The sequence below is a fragment of the Leptonychotes weddellii genome, chromosome 7, assembly GCF_054177405.1.
Source record: "Leptonychotes weddellii isolate Sample4059 chromosome 7, ASM5417740v2, whole genome shotgun sequence".
In the NCBI taxonomy this organism is placed as follows: domain Eukaryota; kingdom Metazoa; phylum Chordata; class Mammalia; order Carnivora; family Phocidae; genus Leptonychotes; species Leptonychotes weddellii.
This window is the reverse complement of record NC_138375.1, coordinates 77,818,805-77,841,374: the sequence shown is the minus strand read 5'-3', so window position 1 is coordinate 77,841,374 and position 22,570 is coordinate 77,818,805. Positions and strand designations below refer to the sequence as shown.

The following is a 22,570-nucleotide window of genomic DNA, read 5'->3' as shown; positions in this document are numbered from 1 at the left end:
AAAAAAATGCAGGGCAAAATATAACTAAATTATAAACGATCTAAGTTGCCTTAGGAAAAAAAGGCTGCAGAAAAGAGCCTGGGCACCAGTCTGCGTGTTGCCTTTGAAGCTGAGTTTTGCGGAGAGCTTGGTGGCATGCGCTTACATCATGGTATCTGAACTCCGGAGTGAGGTTGTTATCACTTCTAACAATATAGAATATTAGAAGCAAAGAAAAGGTGCTCATTCTCCAGTTTTTCAAAAATACAGACATAGGAACTTTCAAAATGTACTTTATATTTTGCTAATATACTGGACTTTTCAGCATTCTCTTACCCCCCCTTTTTACAATGTAGATATTTATTTTATTGTAATTGTGTTAATTTTTTTTCAATTCTGAAAAATTCTCAACCATTACATTTTCAAATCTTCTTTTTCTCCATTCCTTATATTCTTTTCTTTTGGCCATCTGTTCTCATACCTCCTACCTTAGTTTTCATATTTTCTCTTTTTTGTATGTTACCTTGGTGAATTCCTCAGTCCTAGCATCAGATTCTAATTCATTCCTCGTCCCTGCTTCTCACCTGGGGTTTATCTCAAATATTAAGATATTTCAAAATTTCAAAGAGTATATTTTTCAGTGCCAAGATTTCTGAAATTATTTCAGTTTCATATTTGCCTGTTTTTATATTGTTTCTATCTATTTTTGTTTTTTATGTTTCAATGTTTTTAGTGGATAAATATTTTTTTATATCAGGGTCAGTTGTTAAACTTTTTCTGTAAATGGCCAGATATTAAATACGTTCGGTCTTGTAGGCCACATGGTCCTAGTTGCAACAACATAGACTTAACTCTGCATTGTAAGAGCAGCCATAGAATATATGTAAGCAAATGGGTGTGGCTCAGTTCCAAGAAAAATTTACTTACAAAAACAGGTCACTGCAACCACTATGGAAAACAGTGTGGCAGTGCCTCAAAATATTAAACACAGAGCTGCCATATGACCCAGCAATTCCACTTCTAGGTATATACCCCAGAGAAATGAAAACCTATGTTAATACAAAAACTTGTACACGAATGTCCATAGCAGTGTTCTTCACAATATCCAAAAGGTGAAAGGACCCAAATGTCCATCAACTGATGAACAGATAAGCAAAATGTAGTGTGTGTATACAGTGGAATATTATTTGTCAGTTAAAACAACAACAACAAAGTTCTGATACCTGCTATAATACACACAAACTTTGAAAACATTATGCTAAGTGAAGGAAGCCAGACACAAAAGACCACATATTCTATGATCCAATTATAGGAAATGTCCAGAATAGACATATCTATAGAGATAGAAATTTGATTAATTGTTACCTAGGGCCTAGGGAAGTGAAGGATGGGGAATGCCTGCTAATAGGCGTGGGGTTTCTTTTTGAGGTGATGAAAATGTTCTCAACTAGCTTATGGTGACGGTCACACGATTATATAAGAGATGAAATGGGCAAACAGGTAAGGGGCCAGGAGGGCCACAGTCTGAGAATTCCTGCTCCATATTTTCAAGGATCCTAACATACTTATCAAAGTTATTCATAGTTTGTTCTCTTTTTAAAATTTTTTCTGGCTTAAATTCATCTTTTTGATTGTTGATTTTAAGGGCTATCTGTTGGTTTTCCTCCAATGTTTGAAACTTCTAAACAGCAGCTAATCTTGAGTAGAAAGCATTTGTCTCACTGCTTGTTCTCTTTGTCTGCCTACCCTTTTCTGTCTAATGGTATTATGGGCACCTCCACTCAGCTCTCCTGTTCCAAAGGAACTAGTTCGATGTCTTGGGCTTCCTGTCCCCATGGTGACATGTAGATATGATAGCTATTCAGTCTGCAAACTCTAGAGAACTGGGCCCAGGTACTTGATGAGATGCTTTGTCTGCCTTCTCCTTGGACTTGCGGAAGTCCTATAAGCCAAAGCGCAGGCTACTGTAGCAGGGCTTTTTAGGGCTCCCTTCATGCAGATGCTATTGCCCCAGTCCATCTGCCTTGGGTCAAATCTTTTAGGTCCTAATTCACCCCCACAGCAGTTGAGCCACTCCTGCATCCACTGGCTTATGGATGCAGAAAACATTGGGTCCATGGTTTTGGTCCAGTTTACTACTTTGTGTTCCTGCTCTATTTCTGAGCCACAGAGATGTTCACTTTAAAAAATATTTTCTCTTGTTATATCCTGCCTTTAACTCCTATGTAAGGGCTTCTATGGAGCAGGGCAGAGGGCAATCCATGAATTCACAGTGCCATCCTGACTGGACGCTTTCAATACAATGGAATTTTAGCAAAAAGATTGAAAAAGAGTATCAAATGCTCCTTGGTAGAGTAGACATGTTTTGTTTTGTTTTGTTTTTTTCTTCTGGAAATCTTGAATTTGAAATAAGTGGAGGATATTCAAATGGAAGTGTGTTATAGTAGGTTGCAAATAAAATATAAAAGATTAGGCCAGCAGTCAGAGCTGAACACATATTTTTGGGAATCACAAAAGTCAAGAAAACAATTATAGCCCCAATGATAATAACGTTCAAAGGGAGGGATGCCTGGGTGGCTCAGCTGGTTAAGCGGCTGCCTTCAGCTGAGGTCATGATTCTGGAGTCCCGGGATCCAGTCCTGCATCGGGCTCCCTGCTCAGCGGGGAGCCTGCTTCTCCCTCTCCCACTACCCCCTCTTGTGCTCTCTCTCTCTCTCTCGCTCTCATTCTCTCAAATAAATAAATCTAAAAAAAAAAGTTCAAAGATCAATGAGATAAATCCTCTAATTTTTACTTTTGATGATATAACAGATTCTTCTTCTTTTTAATGCTATATTTAGCTCACGGATCGGAACCTATAAGATTTTATGGTGCATTTATGATTATCAATTTATTCATTTATTATATTAACTATTAACAATAGTTAATTAATATTAACAAATATTAACTATGCTCCTGCTATCCACTGAGCACTCTACAAGGCCATGTGATACAGAGATGAATCATAAATGGCCCTTGCCCTCCAAGAATTCCTAATTTATTAAGGAAATTAACCACATATACCGAAAGAAGTCACCACTTCATTCTAAGATAAGTGCCGTAATGGCTGTAAGGACAAAATGCCTCAAAGGCACAGATGAGGAAATGAGCAATTTTTACCTGGTGTGGTTCTGTGAAGAGGCAACTGCAATTCAGAGAAGAGGTAGCATGTTGGGAACTTCCAGAATTTCTATAAAAGACTGAGTAGTACCTTGTTGGAAAGGGGAATTAACTTCTGCTTATCCAGCAAACCATTTTTACTTAGATTATGGGTTTATTTTGGACAGCTGTGGGGAGTGAATGAAGATTATGGAAAGGTAATAAACCCCATTCCACCTCTCTCTCGTCCACATTACTTACTAAACACATGGGTTTTATCAACTAATGATGAAGTGTTCACAGTAGAGGTCTCCTTAGATGAGCAAAGATGACGGGATCAGGTAATTTTAGGAAAGAGTAAATAAATACGTGGCAAGGTCAGAATGCAGGATAAATGGTAATGGACTTGGGGATGAAAAGATGGCCTGGGGGTGGGTGGACTGTAGGGACTCCTGTATTGCAGGCCAAAGAAACTGGATTTTTCTCAGGCAATGAGAGAGAACCTGAATGGCTGTAATGCTGGAGTGAGGGAATCCACTTTACATTGGTGAAATGTAGACATCTGAGAAAATGAGATGGAAAAGAAAAAGACTAGAACTAGTGACCACTCAGGAAAATACTGTAAGAGTCCAAGTGTGAAATAATGACTATTAGACCAAATTATCATGGCAATAGGGGAATTTGAAATATAACAATTTTTTTATTTGAAAAGCTACAATAGAACAATGCTCCTATTAATATTTCATGGCAAGAGGTTTCCCTCATTGAGAAACAAGTGCTGAAGCTTTTAGCATTATGTTTAATGCTTGAGGGCTATGTTTTTCAGATAATTAGAGTATTATTATCTACTATATCTATGATGGAGTATATCCAAAAGGTGATTTAGCCATAAGGAAGGATTAACTCATCAGGTTAGGCCCTTATGTTATCACTTCTGAAAACATGCAAACACTGGCACTTTTATATCATACAGAAAACAGAGGAAATCTTATCATTTGGGGAAAGAAACAAACCTTCTGTTCAAAAAAGAATACGTATTTTAGTAAAATGAATCCCAGGGTGAGTAAAAGCACAGCTTTTATAAATTCTATGTCCCATGAAAAAGTAAGATTTCTACAGTGAATATTGCTTCTTTTATTGAAGAATCTAAGATTAATTATAACCTTAAATAATATTTCTGCCCACACAATGACTGCATGCTTAAATGGGAAAGAAGAGAGAAGAGCTGGCTAGTTACAGCTATCCTAACAAACTACCACAAACTAATATCAAAAAGTCCCTTCTCTTTACATCATGAGGAAAATCTTTTCAAAGATTTTCAAGGAAAATCTGTTCCCTGATCCACTTCAGGAACTAGAAGGCTCTTCATACATTAGAGGGTCTACTTTTCTCATCCTGTGATAGTATCTACTGAGCTGCTAATAATGTATTAGACACTATTCAAGGGACTTCATATATGGTATCTTGCTTAAACTTTGAAAAGCTCTTAAAATGTGAAAATTCCTCTCACACATTTGGCTTTAGAAAAGAGACTTCTTCATTGGCCCAAGAGGGATCCCCTAGCCCCAGCTCACAAGATTCTAATGTCCCCGTCACTCACAGCATTTTAGAGGGAATTTTCTCTATGTAGGTGTGTGGTTATTGTTCCTAGTTAAGAAAATTCCTAAGAGACTCTAATCTAACAACAACAACAACAAAGAATCAGCTCATAAAAACCTGTGTTAAGTATGATTCAAAGGGAAAAAATGAGCTGCAGTGAAAGCCAATTTGAGCTGGAAAGACTTGCACTCTTAAGTAACCAGACGTGTAGCCAGTTATGAAGCTGTCCGATCACATGTTTTTAAACATCTGTCAGCACAATCAGAACTCCACATGCAAACCATGGCACTCATGAGCGTTAGGGAAAGATGTCTGTGATGAAGTCTCTGAAGCTGAGAGAAACGAATAGATTTCACAGGCTGAACACAGGTTGTTACTGCTTCACTTGAAGAAAGCCTGGGGAAGCAGCTCCCAAGGCTGTGAGGCATTTACTTGAACATTAATATCTTAAGGACAAAACCGGAACTGGCAATAAAACCTATGGAGCCCTGAAGAAAGAGACATGTCAGGAAGTGCCAAGAAGCGGGAGAAATTAGGGAGCCATAGCTTAACTTAGGGCTTCAGAGCTTCAGAGATGAAAGCTGAGTCTAACTTCTCTCCTTCCCTTCCTTCCCCTCTTCCCTCCCTCCCTCCCTTCCTTCTTTTTGTAAAAATTATTCAGTGACATTTTACCACCATTAAAAAGTTCCCATCTCCAAAGTACAAATAGGGTGTCTTCCAAACCTGCAGCATTTGTTCTTCCTCTGAAGACATCGTCATATGCTTTCCACTGTGGCTTCACCTGGTAGGCATGGATGAACACCACAAACACCACCACAAGGCACATTAAAGGAACAAGGGCCGCCGTGAACAGAGCCGCATAGATGTTTGGGATGAAACATCTGGAAGAGAGAAGAGGCGATGAGATAACTCAGACAACTTCAATATAAACGTTTCTGTATTTGGAATGTGTGACGTCATCACTTTATACTAGCGCTTTGTATTGAAATTTTGGCAAAAGCAAATTTTTGGTTTGCCAGATTGAAGCTTTGTTTGAGTAGAGGCTACACGATTAAATCTAACCCACTGCTTCACAAAGTCGGTTCCAATGGAACATGTACATCCTGAGGTGCTCAGAAAACTTTAACAGAGGTTATGGCAAAATAAATTTGAGAAGTGCACATTCACTTTTCCAGCTCTATCTTGTTGGCCTACTAGACCAAGGTCCCAATGAGCACTGCATAAAAGGTGGCATTGTTTAAAGGCAAATTTGAGGATTCCTAAGGCTCATTCTGTCATTTCCACAAGCTTGTTTTTTGAGTGAAAGACAGTTTTGTCATTTCTAAGTTATACATCTTCTTTTTTATTTTTTTAAGATTTTATTTATTTGAGAGATAAAGAGTGAGAGAAGGAACAGGGGAAGGGGCAGAGGGAGAGGGAGAAGCAGACTCCCCGCTGAGCAGGGAGCCCAACTCGGGGCTCGATCCCAGGACTCTGGGATCATGACCCAAGCTGAAGGCAAACGCCCAACCGACTGAGCCACCCAGGTGCCCCTAAGTTATACATTTTCCCAAGAACCATTAATTCTCTTGAAAATGATGACAACTTTCCCTTTGGAAGTTCTATTACACAACTGTATCTATGATTACTGGAGTTTATTTAGATCAGTGAGGTCCAAGGTAAACTCACATTATTTATTTTGGTAACACTGAAATTCAATGGAAAATGGTTTCAGCGATGTAACTGGAGATTTTTACTCATTGGCCATAAAATCCTCTTGTTCTTTACATAAGAAATGTCAAAAATGTCAAAATGGAGGACTGTTAATAGGTTCTCAATATCTAAAACTGTGCTTCTGAAGTATTATAAAGAACACACCTCCTACAACTTATGACACTATAATACTTTTAATTACAAGAAATCTTAATAGTAGGGAGTGACTTCTTTCAAATATATTTTCCTGACTTTTCCATTTTTAATATCTATAAACCTAGATTACAATATAGCCGAAAGTAATGGATTTCTGAAGAAAACTCAAGGAAAAAGTATAAACTATTTAGAAGGAAACCTCAAAATCCAAAATATAGGTAATCAGGAGAAACAGCCATTCCAGCAACTGGGAAAAACAGTGCCTCGATTTCACATTTAAAAAGAGATACATTATTAAAGACCTTACTCAGGTATTATTTCTAATTAACATGACCTGGTAAATGTATTCCTCAAGTAAACAAGACACATTTCAAGAGATATTTCAATACACATTCTGCATCTGCAAAGAGATGTCAGAATGATGAATATCCTGGCTTTTAGAATTTAATTTGGACAGCACAAAGCCTGAATCATTCCCTGTACACGCATCTGTATGCCAGGAGACATGTATCTTCCAGGTAAAAGGCATATGATTAAATAAGACAGGCAAACATTAATGGCTTTGATCTTGAATATATTTCTGCACTAAAAATAGCAGTCACGTTGGCCACTCATTTTCTGCACACTGGCTTTAAACAATTGTTGACATCTGAATTATGGATTCACTGCCCAAGACTGGACAAAAGTTGCTTAGACCAACATGGACACTGACAAAGGAACTCACAAGCAGGCTTCGGTGCTTTATTTTTACCTTGAAAAGTGTCATCACAATTCAACTTCAGTCTGTAAAATGGGGTTACTGAATCTATTGTGACCTGCTTGGGGAGTAGTAAACATTTCGTACCGAGCGCTGTGAAACAGGTTTGACCCGTCAACATCTACATTTCCCAAGGGCTGACCACGTTTGGTTCTCATGTCTCTATTTGAAGCGCTTTCCTAAAAACTTTCCTTTACAAGATAGCTTTCGAAAGCAGAACCCCAACCAATGGCACACTATCCTGTTTAAAAAAAAATAGAAGAGGCAAAGTGAACCCCTAGGAAGTGAGACGTGACCAGCGGCTCTTGGGAAGAGAAGGGAATCCTCTAAGTGCTACAGCTCTTAAAGATCTCCTTGGCAATTCTCCCTGCTTGTACGATGACTTGGTCGTGCTGGCCCATTCTTTCAGAGAAGGTAAGGAAAACTATCCAATTCAGAGGTGACCCACTTTCTCCTGTTTCTTCAGAGCTGCACAAGTCAGGGCCTCTCACAAGTACTGGGCTGCTGAGAGTGCCCAAAGTTTGTCCTCCACATGGTCAACTTGGGGCCAGATCATTGATGGGGAGCGGTTTGGCTCCACAGCCTGCCTGGGCCTGGCAGCAGCACCTCCTGCCTTCTTGGCCACTTCAGCACTGCTGTCCCGCGCGGCCCTGCCCTCGCCCACTTCTGCGTAGCTGAGACTCCATGCCTGTCTTCCTCCAACAAAAAGCGATCTGCCTTACGTATATATGTACTACCTCTCTTAGGGGCGAGGGAGCCAGACAGCTCTTCTACACCACTATCAAATGAGGCAGCTGCAAATGAGACAGGGCTAAAAGGGCAGTCAGGGCCCCCACACTCCCATGACCCCATCCATGGAAAGCAGGTGGAGAGGCTATGTCATTCCACATCCTCAAATTATATTTCATACAGGAACACCTTCTTTTAAATTCTCCTCATTTAACTTTTCCTTTAAAGCTAATAGATCTTGAATTTTCTGATCAGTATTGTCTGAATGTTATTTCTACTGGTACAGAATAAAACTTCTGACATAGGTTTAAAAGTGCCCAAGATAAATGAAGTATATTCTATCCTTAAAAGAAAAAAACAAAGAACAACAACGATGAAGATGACGACAACAACAAAAGATAACAAGCCTCACCAACCAGAATTTCTTTCAGTCTAATCGAATAAGATATATAGTACATCCAGGCAGTTTGAGGATTAGATCTTATGAATGTGATGTGTGGAGTTAGGAAATTGTGAATATCACGTTAGAAATGGTTTCTGAAAAAAAGGTTGGGAACAAATTCTCAGAAAAACTGAATGTACGCGGGGCGCCTGGGTGGCTCAGTTGGTTGGGCGACTGCGTTCGGCTCGGGTCATGATCCTGGAGTCCCTGGATCGAGTCCCGCATTGGGCTCCCTGCTCAGCGAGGAGTCTGCTTCTCCCTCTAGCCCTCCCCCCGTCATGTACTCTCTCTCTCTCTCTCATTCTCGCTCTCTCAAATAAATAAAACTTTAAAAATAAAGAAAAAAAAAAACTGAATGTAATGTAAGCATTGAGGAGACTGAGTGCTCTGCACACACAAGAGCTGTGACAGTTTTTGCTTCAAGAACAGATCTCGCAGTCACCAGAGAAATGAGACAAAGGCCATGTGGGTTTGCTTTCTTAAAAAAGGGTGAGGAAAATGTGTTCCTTGTAATTACCAGCTCACCCAGCTTCAAAGTATTCTGGTGACCCTTCTCTCTTTTGGTATTGAGTACTCTTCTGGATTCTCGCAATCCTAAGACTAACTTTTGCTGTTCCCTTTTAAACTTTCATGGGTAAATTTCCTTTCTTATTATAACCCACGGACAATCTAATTTATTTCAAAATCTTGTCAGGACTTCATCCTTTTCTCTATTTTCGGCCAGATGAGACAAGAAGATGCTGTTTCATTATCTTCCATGTTCCCCCTTCCAGTCTACTCTTAGAGCATTCACAATGCTTTATGTCACTTTCTAATTTAGTAAGATTATTACCTCCCCTAGATAGCACTTTATACTTACTGAAGTGTTTTCACTTACATTACCTAAACTTGGCGTTAAAAAAAAAAAAAATTATGTGGGTGGCATGGGGTATTTCAATTTCTTTTTCCCTGTATGAAGTCAGCATAAGAAGGAACTCAGGAGCAAAGGTATCCAAGAGAGATATAAGATCCACTTACAACTGCTGAAAATACTGGGAGGGATGCTGGGAACTCCTTGTATGTGAGACTGTGATCTGAGTCCATCTAAATTATATTTTAAAGAACAAGTCGACCCTGGTAAACTGGAGGACTTGAAGAAATCCAGGGTCACATCCGGATTACATAGCTTTCAAGAAAAGAACTAGCTAATGAAAAAATAATACAGATGACCCTTGAGCAATGCAGGGGTTAGAGGTGCTCACCCCCTGTTCTAGTAAAAAATCCACATCTGGGGATGCCTGGCTGGCTCAATCAGTAGTGCCTGTGACTCTTGATGCCAAGGTCGTGAGTTCAAGCACCACTTTAGGTATGGAGCCTACTTAATTAAAAATTGTTTTAAAGGGGTGCCTGGGTGGCTCAGTCATTAAGTGACTGCCTTTGGCTCAGGTCCTGATCCCAGGGTCCTGGGATCGAGCCCCGCATCGGGCTCCCTGCTCAGTGGGAAGCCTGCTTCTCCCTCTCCCACTCCCCCGCTTGTGTTCCTTCTCTCTCTGTGTCTCTCTCTGTCAAATAAATAAATAAAATCTTTAAAAAAAAAAATTGTTTTAAAAAAAATCCACGTATAACTTTTGGCTCCTCCAAAATTTAACTACTGATAGCCTATTGGAAGCCTTACTGATAAACATAAATGGTTGATTAACATATTTTGTATGTGATAAGTATTCTACACTCTACAGTTAGCATAAAGTAAGCTAGAGAAAAGAAAATGTTATTAAGAAAATCATAAGGAAAATACATTTACAGTATGTACTGTTATTTACTAAAAAAAAAAAAAAGGCGGTATATAAGGGGACCCGCACATTTCAAACCGTGTGGTTCAAGGGTCAACTGTAAATGTTTGTTTCCAAGGTCTTCTTTGTAAGTACTTCTCCTCAATAAGACAAAGTTAACAGTTATGACTTCCAGGCCCATGTGCCAACCTCCCACAAGGTAAGTCTCCTTAGGATTTCTTGAATGAGGGGCGCCTGGATGGCTTAGTCGTTAAGCATCTGCCTTCGGCTCAGGTCATGATCCCAGGGTCCTGGAATCGAGCCCCACATCAGGCTCCCTGCTCAGCGGGAAGTCTGCTTCTCCCTCTCCCACTCCCCCTGCTTGTGTTCCCTCTCTGATTGTGTCTCTCTCTGTTAAATAAATAAATAAAATCTTTAAAAAAAAAAAAGATTTCTTGAATGATGGCATCTACCTACATCAACAGCTACATTTGTTGCTTCAACCAACTTTTTCTTTCTGGAAACTGTAGATATAGTAGAAGATCACTGCCATGTCTACCAGTTTTAGAGCTCATGCTACACCATGCTTAGTGTTGCTTTCTAACTTGATACATTGACTACCTCCTTTGAAGAAGCCAAAGGACCAAAGAATAAGAATCAGTCTCACCTTTTCCTACTTAAAATGTATCTCTCTGCTTATATTACCTGAAAAGATTGAGCAAAGAATAACATGGACATCTCGGAGCAATACTGTTTCACATACTTCAAAGAGAGCAGATATTTAAACTCATCAAGTATTAAACTAAAATTTCCAGTCAGATATATACACCCCAAAATAGCCTTTTATTATATATAATTAGCTCTTGCTGAATGAGATAGTTGCCCACATCCCTAGCTCATTAAAAAGGTAAAATATATTTATACATAAATTCCACAGATGAATAGTGGACTCCAAGTTATCAACAAAGGTTAGAGATGGTGAAAAACATTCTGAAAATCATGATTCTGCAAATGACCTTGTCTTTTTTCTTTTTCCAAGAAACTCAAGTCCGAGCAGTCTGTTCCCTGAACAACTTGGTGATACTGTTGAAATCTGCCTACTGGCCAGTGCTTGCTAACTTTGCTCCAGGTATTTTCCAGTGAATCAAGCCCTTTCAGAATTTAATCAGAATGAGGTCAGGCTGACTTGTTATTGTTTGCATGTACTAATGCTCTGTTCTCATAAAATTGCTTGGTACTGGAAAATGTCATTGTCCTAGCACATATGAAGGTGTCCTGCCCTTACCTATTACTCACCAAGCCTCTGAATGGCTGGCTAAAAAGGTTTTTTTTCTGACTAATCACATCCTTCTTGTATCTGAAGATAGTAAAATTGTAAGTTTTTCTACATTTATTAAAAAATAGATCTATAGAGGTGAACATGGGGATACAAGATTAATGTCCAAAAATTTTTTGTGTTTTTGTGCCCCCCAACCTCCATTTTACTTCATGTTTGCTCCGTGGACAGAGAGCCTTAGTGTGTAAGCTTTAGCAGGAAAGCAGCTTCAGGTGAGGCTGGTCCCTCATCACAGGCAGGAAGCAGTACTTTCCATCTTAGGTTAATATTGCAAATGCAGTTTTCAGTTTTTTGTGCTTTAAATCTGAGATTTCAATAAACTCAAAACAGTAATAGCTTAGAAGAGATTAGGGGTCGTGTGTCATGTTATAAGTATTACTTCCTTTTCCTGATGAAGACTTTGTAGGCCTTCATGTGTTCCTTCCCCAAATACTCTTACAAAACATCTGTATATGTTTCATTAGAGCCCATGAAAAATATGAGAAAGGTAGAAATGTAGGCCTATGTTGGCAAGAATGTAGCTACTCTAGCGATGATACAGATATTTTAAGGGTTAACAAATTCTGACAGCAATGGTGATGGTTTCTCCAAAAGGCAAAAATCACTTGGTAGAAGGCTAATCCAACTTTTATTTTATTTTTTAAAAAGATTTTATTTATTTATTTTAGAGAAGGAGAGAGAGTGGGGCTCAGTCATTAAGCGTCTGCCTTCGGCTCGGGTCATGATCCCAGGGTCCTGGGATCGAGCTCTGCGTCGGGCTCCCATCTCAGCGGGGAGTCTGCTTCTCCCTCTCCCACTCCCCCTGCTTGTGTTCCCGCTCTTGCTATCTTTCTCTCTGTCAAATAAATAAATAAAATCTTTAAAAAAAAAAAAAGAAAGGAGAGAGAGTGTGTGCGGGTACGAGAGTATGAGCGCGGCGGTGGGGGGGCGTGCAGAAGGAGAGAGAGAAGCAGACTCCCCGCTGAGTGCAGACCCTGATTTCACGACCTGAGCGCAAATCAAGAGTTGGATGCCCAACCAACTGAGCCACCCAGGTGCCCCAATAATCCGACTTTTAGTTGACCACAGTTTACTGATCAGGAACCACATTATATTGTCCCAGAAATGAGGTCCACAGATTCCTCCGACTTTATGGGAAAGTTGCAAATTCTCCAAGAGAAAATTTCTAGACCATTCCCTGCAGACATGAGTGCTCAATCCTACCTACGCCTTGTATTAACTATAGTCACATCAACATTTACAGCACACTGCAATAAGAGATGTTCCTAAATGCTGACGTCAAATCATTAAGACACTATTAAGTGAATTCAGTCATACTGTTGAAAATATACTATACACTTCCTTGTGCTATCAGTAAAATTTTAATCTTAAAATCCTGAAAATAGCAGGGGTAACTTTTAACTATTGAGAAAACAGGGAAATGTGACTAGTTGAGGTGATATGCCAAGCATTTTAAGGTCATTATCTCAGGTTGTACATAACATAGTTATGTCTTATCTCCAACACTCAGCTCTCTTGCTGACCCCAATTCAATTCTGATATCCTGAATTTTTTACTGAACAAATATTTATGGATGTCGATCTTCAAAGTAATGGGTTAGCAAATCAAAGATGTGTTTCAGAAATCTAACCCGTAATATGTTCATACCAGGTGGTTGCTAGAGCTAATCTATGACATTACTATTAATTAGTATTTGTTGAGTGTTTTTATATGTCCTGCAATGTGACAGTTACAGCTGGAAACATAAGAAGTATAAAAAGCATAACTCATTTCCCAAAGGATCTTGGAGCAAGAAAAAGAAAATGTAACAATAAGAAATTATTATAAAATCCCATAATGCACTACCAACATGTGAGGGATACCTAATAAATGTTTAAAAGGGTAAGAAATATGGGCCACGATACCTGGGGAAAATGAGATAGAGTTCAGGGATTAATTTCAGAAAAGGAAAGTAAAACTGGAAGTAAAGGATATGGAGGCCAAAATTCCATCTACTCTATGGGAAATCTCCGGTTTTGACGGGGAAATGACACATTTCACTTTCCTTGAAGCTTTGATATCTGAAGGATTAGATTACACAGCTGTAGAAGAACATTGAAAAGTCCCAAGTTGGAAAGCCCTGAACTTGACAACAGATGGATATAAAGTGATCTCCTTTATGAATTATGTAAAGAAGTTTTTTCTCAAAAGACAATAAATGATGTTGCTATTGAAGGTCTAAGTGTGGGAGGAAGAAGAGAGTAGGTAGAAACCTCTTATTGGATTATGGTAATACTGCCTACAAAAAAAGAGTGTACTTTTTGGGGTTTCTGGAAAGCCCAAAAAGAAGGCTCTGGAATCAGACTATTTGAGCCAATCCTAGGTACACCTTTTATTGACTGTGACTTGGGTCAATATTGAGCTGCTCCTTACTTCAGTTTCCTAACAAGTAAAATGGAGAGAATCACAGCAACTTCTTCATAGGAAGAACTCACTGAGTGAGAACTCAATGAGTTAATACATGTAAATACCTTGGATCAAAGCCTGGCATGCTGTAAGGTGCACAATAAAATATATTTCTCATTATTATTATTATCATCATTTACTACTAAGCCCCAAATCCTTATACACACACACACACACACACACACACACAAGACTTAACTTGCACTTGAAGAAAAAGAAGATTTCAAATAGTAGAGAGGTAAGTGTAACATCTATCCCCTTTATGTGTTGGGGAAAAGTGCTGAACACTATGAGTTCAATGTTAGGAAAGTCTTTTACTGGGATAGTCAGGGAAGACTTCATGGAAGAGACGGGATTTGATATCAGTTATTTCCCTTTCTAATTCCTTACCAATCAGCAGATATTTAGTGATTCAGTTATGCAAATAAGATCTGCCTGTGTCCACCATGGCCCTGCAGGAGTAGAAGGAGGAAAACTTTCCCTTTGCAGCTTTTCCCCATGACTCAAGTGTGTTTCTGCAAGACCAGTTGTTGAAACTTGGTTCTAACTTGAAAAGTCAAGGTAATTAGGGGTCATTCAAAAAGAGGCAGGTAATAGAGAGGGCCGTCCCACATAATGTGATGGCACCACCACAGGCTGACAAGTAAGCCTGGCCCAGAAGTGTCTGCAGAAGCAGACAGAGCTGATGATTCAGGGGTTTCTCCAGGGATTGGAACTGCTGCTCTCTTACCTGCTGTACCCCTGTCCCTCAAAGCCTTCAAGGAGAAGGCAAAGGATGTGGGACGGGAAAAGCCAATTAGCTGATGGTTTTCTAGAGGAGAGAGAATTTCTAGCTCTTGGAAGCCTGCACTCTGGATAAGGTGGGTGCTGGAGGATTCTCAGTGTTAACTGTTAGAAAGCATGCATTGTGAATGTCCCCATCAACCTGCACGGCTCACCAGATGGATAAAACTATCCTTCCTCCTTTCATTTAAGAAAGTGCGTCTTCACAGAATCCTAGAACTAGAAGGGATAGTAAAGGCCACCTGTACTCCCTCCAGCTTTATGAGTGAAGAAACCAAGGTGCAAGAACTTCTGAGGCTTGCCCAGCACCTGACTGAACTCCTAAGTCAGTGCCTTATTATTATTTTTTAAGATTTATTTATTTGAGAGAGAGACCGCACGTGTGACAGAGCGTGAGCACTGTGAGAGGGGCAGAGGGAGAGAATCTCAAGCAGACCCCCCAGTGAGCACGGACCTACATGCCTGCACCCGATTTCACGACCAGTGAGTTCATGACCTGAGCTGAAACCAAGAGTCAGATATTTAACTGACTGAGCCACCCAGGCACCCACTAAGTCAGTGCTTTAAATGAGGCATAGGTGGGACTCTAGAGAAAAATAGCCTAAAATGTTTGCAAGGGTCACATTCTGCTAAAAATCTAAAAATCCCTTTCTTAGGAAGTGTCTTCAGTGTTTTATTTTACTTTGCATATGAAGTCCCAGGAGCTAGGGGATTACTGAATAAATCATAGAATAAAATGATAAGCATGCATATTTCTGAATATAAACTCAACAGTCATGAGCCAGGTAACTTGGACAATACTTACTGCTCCCATGAAAGTTGTTTTTTTTTCTTCCATGAAAGTTTTTAATGACACTACATATTAAAATTTTTGCAAAATGTAAAAATTCTTACAAAAGAATAAATCCCACTTAGTTGGAGATATAACAAAGATATGAGGGAAGGGCAACAAATCCAAAATCATAATCTGTCATTCATAAGCCCCTCTCCCACTGAGGTCCTTCCAACCCCTATAAAACAAACAAACAAAAAAATAAAAAAACAACCCCAAAACAAAACAAAACAAAAAAACAAAACAAAACAAAAACCTGGCTTCAGTTGAACGAGTATTTTATCATAAGAAATTTATTTTTGACAACAGGATGTTCCTGTTATTTTCATGTCTTGCAATTTCAACAACAGGATTTCAGGGCAGTGAAATGAAATGGGAACAGCAGAGTGATATTAATTTCTGAGCATAATCATGAATGTGTGAGAAAAATCCAAATAACTTAAAACCTGCCTTAAAAAATGTAAGACTATCTCCTTCATGAGCTTTCTGAATTTCTTTTAATTAAAAAAAAGTCATGATCTAAAATGCATTAAAGATTTCTGGCTGAGGTTCTTAACTTTTTAATAGTAGCAAAACTTCTTAATTGTAGAGCTGGGCCATAAAAACTTCCTTTTGATGGTTTGTTTATTCTTTTTCTTATTTCTTTTCCTCTCTTTAAATAAAAGTTCCATGTGCCATGAAATGGAAACAATTTTTTTTAAAGATTTTATTTATTTATTTGACAGAGAGCACAAGCAGGGGGAGTGGCAGGCAGAGGGAGAGGGAGAAGCAGGCTCCCTGCTGAGCAGGGAGTCCAATGCGGGCTCGATCCCAGGACCCTGGGATCATGACCTGAGCTGAAGGCAGACACTTAAATGACTGAGTCACCCAGGCACCCCTGGAAATAATTTTTTTTTTTTTCCTGGAAATAATTTTTAAAATATGCTTAAAATTCAAGAGTGTGATATATATACCATCTGGGGTGGTATCATGTACTTTTAAATGATAAAATCGTATCGAATATCAAGTCTGTTCTTCATAACTCATTTGGAAGCCTATTACTCAGGTGTGTGGAAGAGACTTAGGAGATACCACCTCTTCTAAATCACTCACCTGAAGATTCTGCTGTCTGCTATCACCAAAAACAGAGACTAACCTAACTGGGTTTGATTATGAGTGAAAATGTATCAAAACCTACTACTATCCGGGACATTCTAAATTGGAACAGGAAGAATAGGATAATTTCACAAAACAGAGTGAGAGAGCCAAGTGCTTATCCATGTGGACTCTGAACAGACAGGTCTGGCTTTGAACCTTGGCACTGCTATTCAATAGCTGTGTGACTATGGGTGAGTGAAATTACCTCTCTGAGCCTCAGAATCTTCACTTGTAAAATATGAATAAAATCTATTTTTTTAAATAAATGTGCTGTGAGAATTAATGAGATTAATTTGATTAAGGTGCTTAAGCACCTTAAGAACTCAATAGGTGGACCTAGCATGTGATAAGAACTCAATAAAGGCTGGCCCTTATTATTTACTTTAGTATGTGAACTGGCCTCATTCTTTGCTGGAACACTGTTATGCTTACTCATGTATAGAAATCATAAGTGGCATTTAACTGTATTTATAATCCATTTCATACGATACCCAAATATTTGGTTAATGCCACTGATTTTTTTGCAAAAGCAAGTTTATCCACAAAATCATCAACAGCTCTAACATAGCGTCTGACACCATTTCTCAGAAGAGCAGTTACTTCCTTGAACACCCACAGCAATGACTAAAACGTCAGAGCCCTGGGTCGATGTTCACTCATTCGAAAGCAAGAAGGACATACAATCTTTAAAATATATGTGTTTAAATCTCCATTTGGTTCTGCCAAGATAACCCAAAATTGTGCACACAAAATCCTAGGTTTAAAATCACAGAAAGGTGAGGTGGGATTAAATCTTTACGTTGGGATGGAAATTACTTAACTACTCAGGGAATCTCTACAGTTGCTGTTTTGAAGGGTAAGGGAGCACACACCATCACAGTGGCTTCCCCTACTTAGACTAAGCTGTTATTTTCACAGCGATGTTACTATACTTGGAAGATATTTTGTTAGTTGAGGCAGCTTTGTTAAAGGTCCCTATCATGTAATTTCAATATCTGAGTAACAGCAAAGATCATCCTCATGTTTTTTCCCCCCTACATTCCCTCTCAGCAAAGATGTACCAGACCTTCATTATCCTTCTTTATTATTTCTATAAAATACTCAAGTTTAGCTAATGTTCCTAAAAAGGTTTTATTTTTTAAAGATTTATTTATTGGGGTGCCTGGGTGGCTCAGTTGGTTAAGTGTCTGCCTTTGGCTCAGGTCATGATCCTGGAGTCCCAGAATCGAGCCCCACATTAGGCTCTGCCCCTCACCCTGCTTGTGCTCTCTCTCTCAAATAAATAAACAAAATCTTTTAATTATTTATTTGAGAGAGAGAGAGAGAGAGTACACACTCGAGTGGAGGGGATGGGCAGAGGGAGAGAATCTTCAAGTAGACTCCCTGCTGAGTGCGGAGCCTGCCGCGAGGCTCCATCTCACAACCCTGAGATCATGACCCGAGCCAAAACCAAGAGTCGGACGCTTAACTGACTGAGCCACCCAGGCGCCCCCATAAAAGGGTTTTAAGTAGCTTATACAATATACTCTATTTAAGCTAAAATAAAAATGAGAGAAATGAGGCAAATAAAAAATAAACCAAGATTAAATCAGGAATGGGATATCAAAGTGCCATTTACTATAAATGGGCTATACATTTATTCCAGTGTGCTCTCTAGTAGGTGTTTCAGAGGTGCATGTACATGCATGCACACACACGTGCACACACACAATAGTTCAAGAGAAGACAACTGTTTCCAATATGGAGGAACATGGTTACTGTGTCTTATAATGGACAATGTTGTTGATCTTAATCACGGAAAATCCAGTATTGACTTTCACATGACTGCCATTCATTCATTCATTCATTCATTCATTCTTTAAGCAACAACTATATGCATACTATTTGCTAAACTCTCTGCATATAGCGATGACTCCTACATGCCTCCTGACCTGGAGAAGATCAGAACCTAGCATGGAGGAGAGGCTCATGCCAAATCTTTTTTTTTTTTTTTTTTAAGATTTTATTTATTTATTTGACAGAGAGAGACACAGCGAGAGAGGGAACACAAGCAGGGGGAGTGGGAGAGGGAGAAGCAGGCTTCCCGCTGAGCGGGGAGCCCGATGCGGGGCTCGATCCCAGGACTCTGGGATCATGACCTGAGCCGAAGGCAGACGCGTAACGACTTAGCCACCCAGGCGCCCCGTCTCATGCCAAATCTTAATGCAATGTGTTAAGTGTGACAGCACAGCCACCTGGAGCATGGCAGGAGCTCAAAGGAAGGAGTGAGTTACTGTGTACAGGGGAGTTGGATGGTGAAATCGTATTTGCCAAGAAAGAAATGAGACTTGAGAAGGACATTTGTTACTTAAATGACCTGAGAAGAAAATCATTTGGACAGTCTTGGGAAAGCCATGCTCTCTTTTTCAGACAATGGCAAAGAAAAGGCAATGCTCAAAGATTTCTCAGCTTTGCTTCCTGTTGGTTCAGGAATCATCTGGGCTCTTAAAAAAGGGAAGCATGGCTTGAGATTTTCAGGAAGATAACATAATTATGATTAATCTTTGTTCCTCTGGGGCTATAAAACTTTCAAGGCTAAGGATTTGTGTAAATGCCCTGATTTGGGGGGGCAGGGACCTGAATTAAGAACCACATAAAATTAAAACACAGGCTTGACTGGTCCAAAGATACACGGACTACATATTTTACTAATTTTACAAAAAAGGCCTGAAGTGAGAGGGAGACACATCATTTCACAAACCCTCTAATACAGTCTGTGTAAAAGGATAATTATGGAGGAAAGCTCAAGAGCTGCCATGTAGGAATTTCAAAAGTGCCTCAAACAATCCAGAAATCACAGCTGCATCAGGAAGGAAGCGGTTACTGAACCAAATGCTCTCTTCTCAGGACCCTTCAACCCAGGGAAAATGTCAAGGTATGACCCGGAAGATCAAAGCTGAGTGGAGGGGCTTGGGAAGCGGAGTAGAGGTAGAATTCAGCGCCCCTCGCAAAATTCCACTCTCCTTTAGTGGCCTGAAGCTAATCAAAACTTAACAGCTGAAGAGGATATTCATACTGGATAAAAGTAGCAAACTGATGAACACTGAAGCAGCAATATTTCTGAAGAGAGAAGAGGGCTCTTGATATTGATACTACTTTTCTTTCTTTCTCTTAAATGTAAATTTGTCCTTTACTGATAAATAAAAATTTTCCTGAACTGTAACTGGAATCTGACACAGACATCTTTAACTAGACATAAGTTATTTAAAACGCCAAGTCTAAAGCTAGACTCTCCTGAGAGCCCACTAGCAGGACAGCTGTCAGCATGCAGATACCTTGCAAAGAAACACAGCAGAGCTGAGCTTCTCCTGTATTTCAACGCTACCAAGAAAACAGAGTACAAAACACTACAATCTATCCCATAAATGCCACACTATGCAATTTTGTAAAGTTAGATCCTCAGAGGCATCTTTTTCAGGGGAAAATTTCAAGAAAATGGAGAGGCTATCAGGCTATCCCACATGCTAAAATTAGATGTCTTATTCTTTGTAATTCCCTTTCTTTAATCCTCATTAAAAACTCACTGCAGGGCGCCTGGGTGGCTCAGTCGGTTAGGCGACTGCCTTCGGCTCAGGTCATGATCCTGGAGTCCCGGGATCGAGTCCCGCATCGGGCTCCCTGCTCAGCAGGGAGTCTGCTTCTCCCTCTGACCCTCCCCCCTCTCATGCTCTCTCTCTCTATCTCATTCTCTCTCTCAAATGAATAAATAAAATCTTTAAAAAAAAAAACAAAAATTCACTGCAAGGACCCTGATGTTAACATTTGCATTTGCTTGGAGTTCCAAGTGGAACACTATCTCTGGTCTTTCTTTAGATTTATTTAAAAAAAGAAAAGGAACGCCAGAAAGTTCATTTTATAGTTTACGTATAGTTATTATTACCAAATAAATAGCACCAAGATACTGATCAAATAAAGTCACTGGCGATGCTCAGTCTATGATTAGGCAAAATGTTTCTTCCATCTTTTATACGAAAGGTTTTATAAGCCAAACATAAGGCCAACTGCCAATGAAATCATGATGAAGTTACTCATCATTGTAAAAAAAAAAACCACTCATTATGAAAACAAGGATGCTGAATATAATTTTCAAAAGTCAAATATATTTAAAACATGCATTTAATCAGTATCTCCCAGTTCATGGATTGAAGTTCATATATTTAAAAGTCAGGTTTGGCATTTCTGGGTGCCATACGGGCCCCTTTAGGGTTTTTGGATTCCATATCCCATACTAGGTGTTATGCTAAGTACTTTTACGCACAATCTTTAGTTTAATTCTCATGATAAATCCATAAGACAAGCACTGTTATCTCCATTCTTTCATTTATTGAGAATTTACTGAGCACTTATTAGATCTGTGAGACTGTTCTAGGCTCCAGGGTTAGAGCAAGGACTAATCACCACAACAAAAGTCCTTGCCCTCCTGGAGATTACACTCTAGAGGATACTGCTTCTCCTTTTTTTTTTAAGATTTTATTTATTTATTTGGACAGACTGAGAGAGAGAGAGAGAATCTCAGGCAGGATCCATGCTTAATGTGGAACCAGACACAGGGCTTGATCTCACAACCCTGAGATCGTGACCTGAACTGAAACCAAGAGTCAGACAGACATGCTTAACCAACTGAGCCACCCAGCTGCCCTGATACTGCTTCTTCTTAATTCTTTTAAATCCAACGTTGTCCTGAGTTAAGTTATTAGAAAGAAATTTAAAAGTAAAAACCTTCCCTTAGACCACAGCTGGAATCTGACATAGATACCTGAGAGACAGAAAAATACGAAAAAAACACACAATAAATACACCACATCTGATGGTGATAAAGCCATGACAGAAGATGAAATAGGATAAGGTCACTATAAAGTGACCTTCATTGGGGTGCCTGCGTGGCTCAGTAGGTTGAGCCATCTGCCTTTGGCTCAGGTCATGATCCCAGGGTCCTGGGATTGAGTCTTGCAGCATTGGGGTCCTTGCTCATTGGGGAGCCTGCTTCTCTCTCTGCCTCTCCCCCTGCTCGTGTGCTTTCTCTCATTTTTTCTCTCAAATAAACAAAACCTTTTAAAAAAGTGACCTTTATTGCTAATATTGTGTGAGAGGGTCAGAGAGACAGTCTCCCAATAAGAAGCAAAACTGAGATATGAGAGTTTTCTATGACCAGATCAGTGAAGTAGATCACAGATGTCTCCATCTGAAGAACAGGAATAGACAGTAATATTCCAGTGGTATTATCAGCATGCTATTGTCCCCAACAAATTAATGCTAGTCTTGAAATGGTAGGATATCAGTGACTGCTTCACTTCATTGGGAAAAAGTCCTATCACCTTATTTCTAAAACATAAAAATCCTCATTGTCACCATATGTACCCAAATAGGTAAGTTTATTTTTCTAATTCTTTATTGGCAGGATCTGGAGGAGGAGATTGAGAATTTTATTTTTGACCAAAAGACTCCTAGCTAAATATGAGTAGAAATATACTGTGTTTTTTTTAAGAGTTAAATACTGTACTTGCTAACTTACTAAAACCCTTGCCTCGTATTCATTGAAAAACTTGAATGCACAGGTATAGGGATCCAGTTGGAGAGGGTGATAATTACATTTATAAGGTATTAATAAACTAGTAAAATATGTTTCGGCCATTGGATGATCCTGGATTCAAACGGTTTGCTCTGGCCTTTCAGCCATGTCAATTTGCTCATTCTTATCTTTGCTCAGGCTAGCCTGAAATTCACCCTTGGAATGTTCTCCCCTCCTTCCAAACTACCT

The 22,570-nt window shown here is 39.4% G+C and overlaps 1 protein-coding gene across 1 annotated transcript in view; it reads right to left on the bottom strand.

Moving 5' to 3' along the window:
• Positions 1 to 22,570, bottom strand: part of LOC145722652 (adhesion G-protein coupled receptor V1-like) — a 181,851-nt gene that overhangs the window by 85,882 nt on the left and 73,399 nt on the right. The window contains exon 3 of the mRNA XM_081826580.1: positions 5,440 to 5,597. Within this exon, the coding sequence (XP_081682706.1) occupies positions 5,440 to 5,597 (158 nt within the window). The remainder of the gene's footprint in view (positions 1 to 5,439; positions 5,598 to 22,570) is intronic.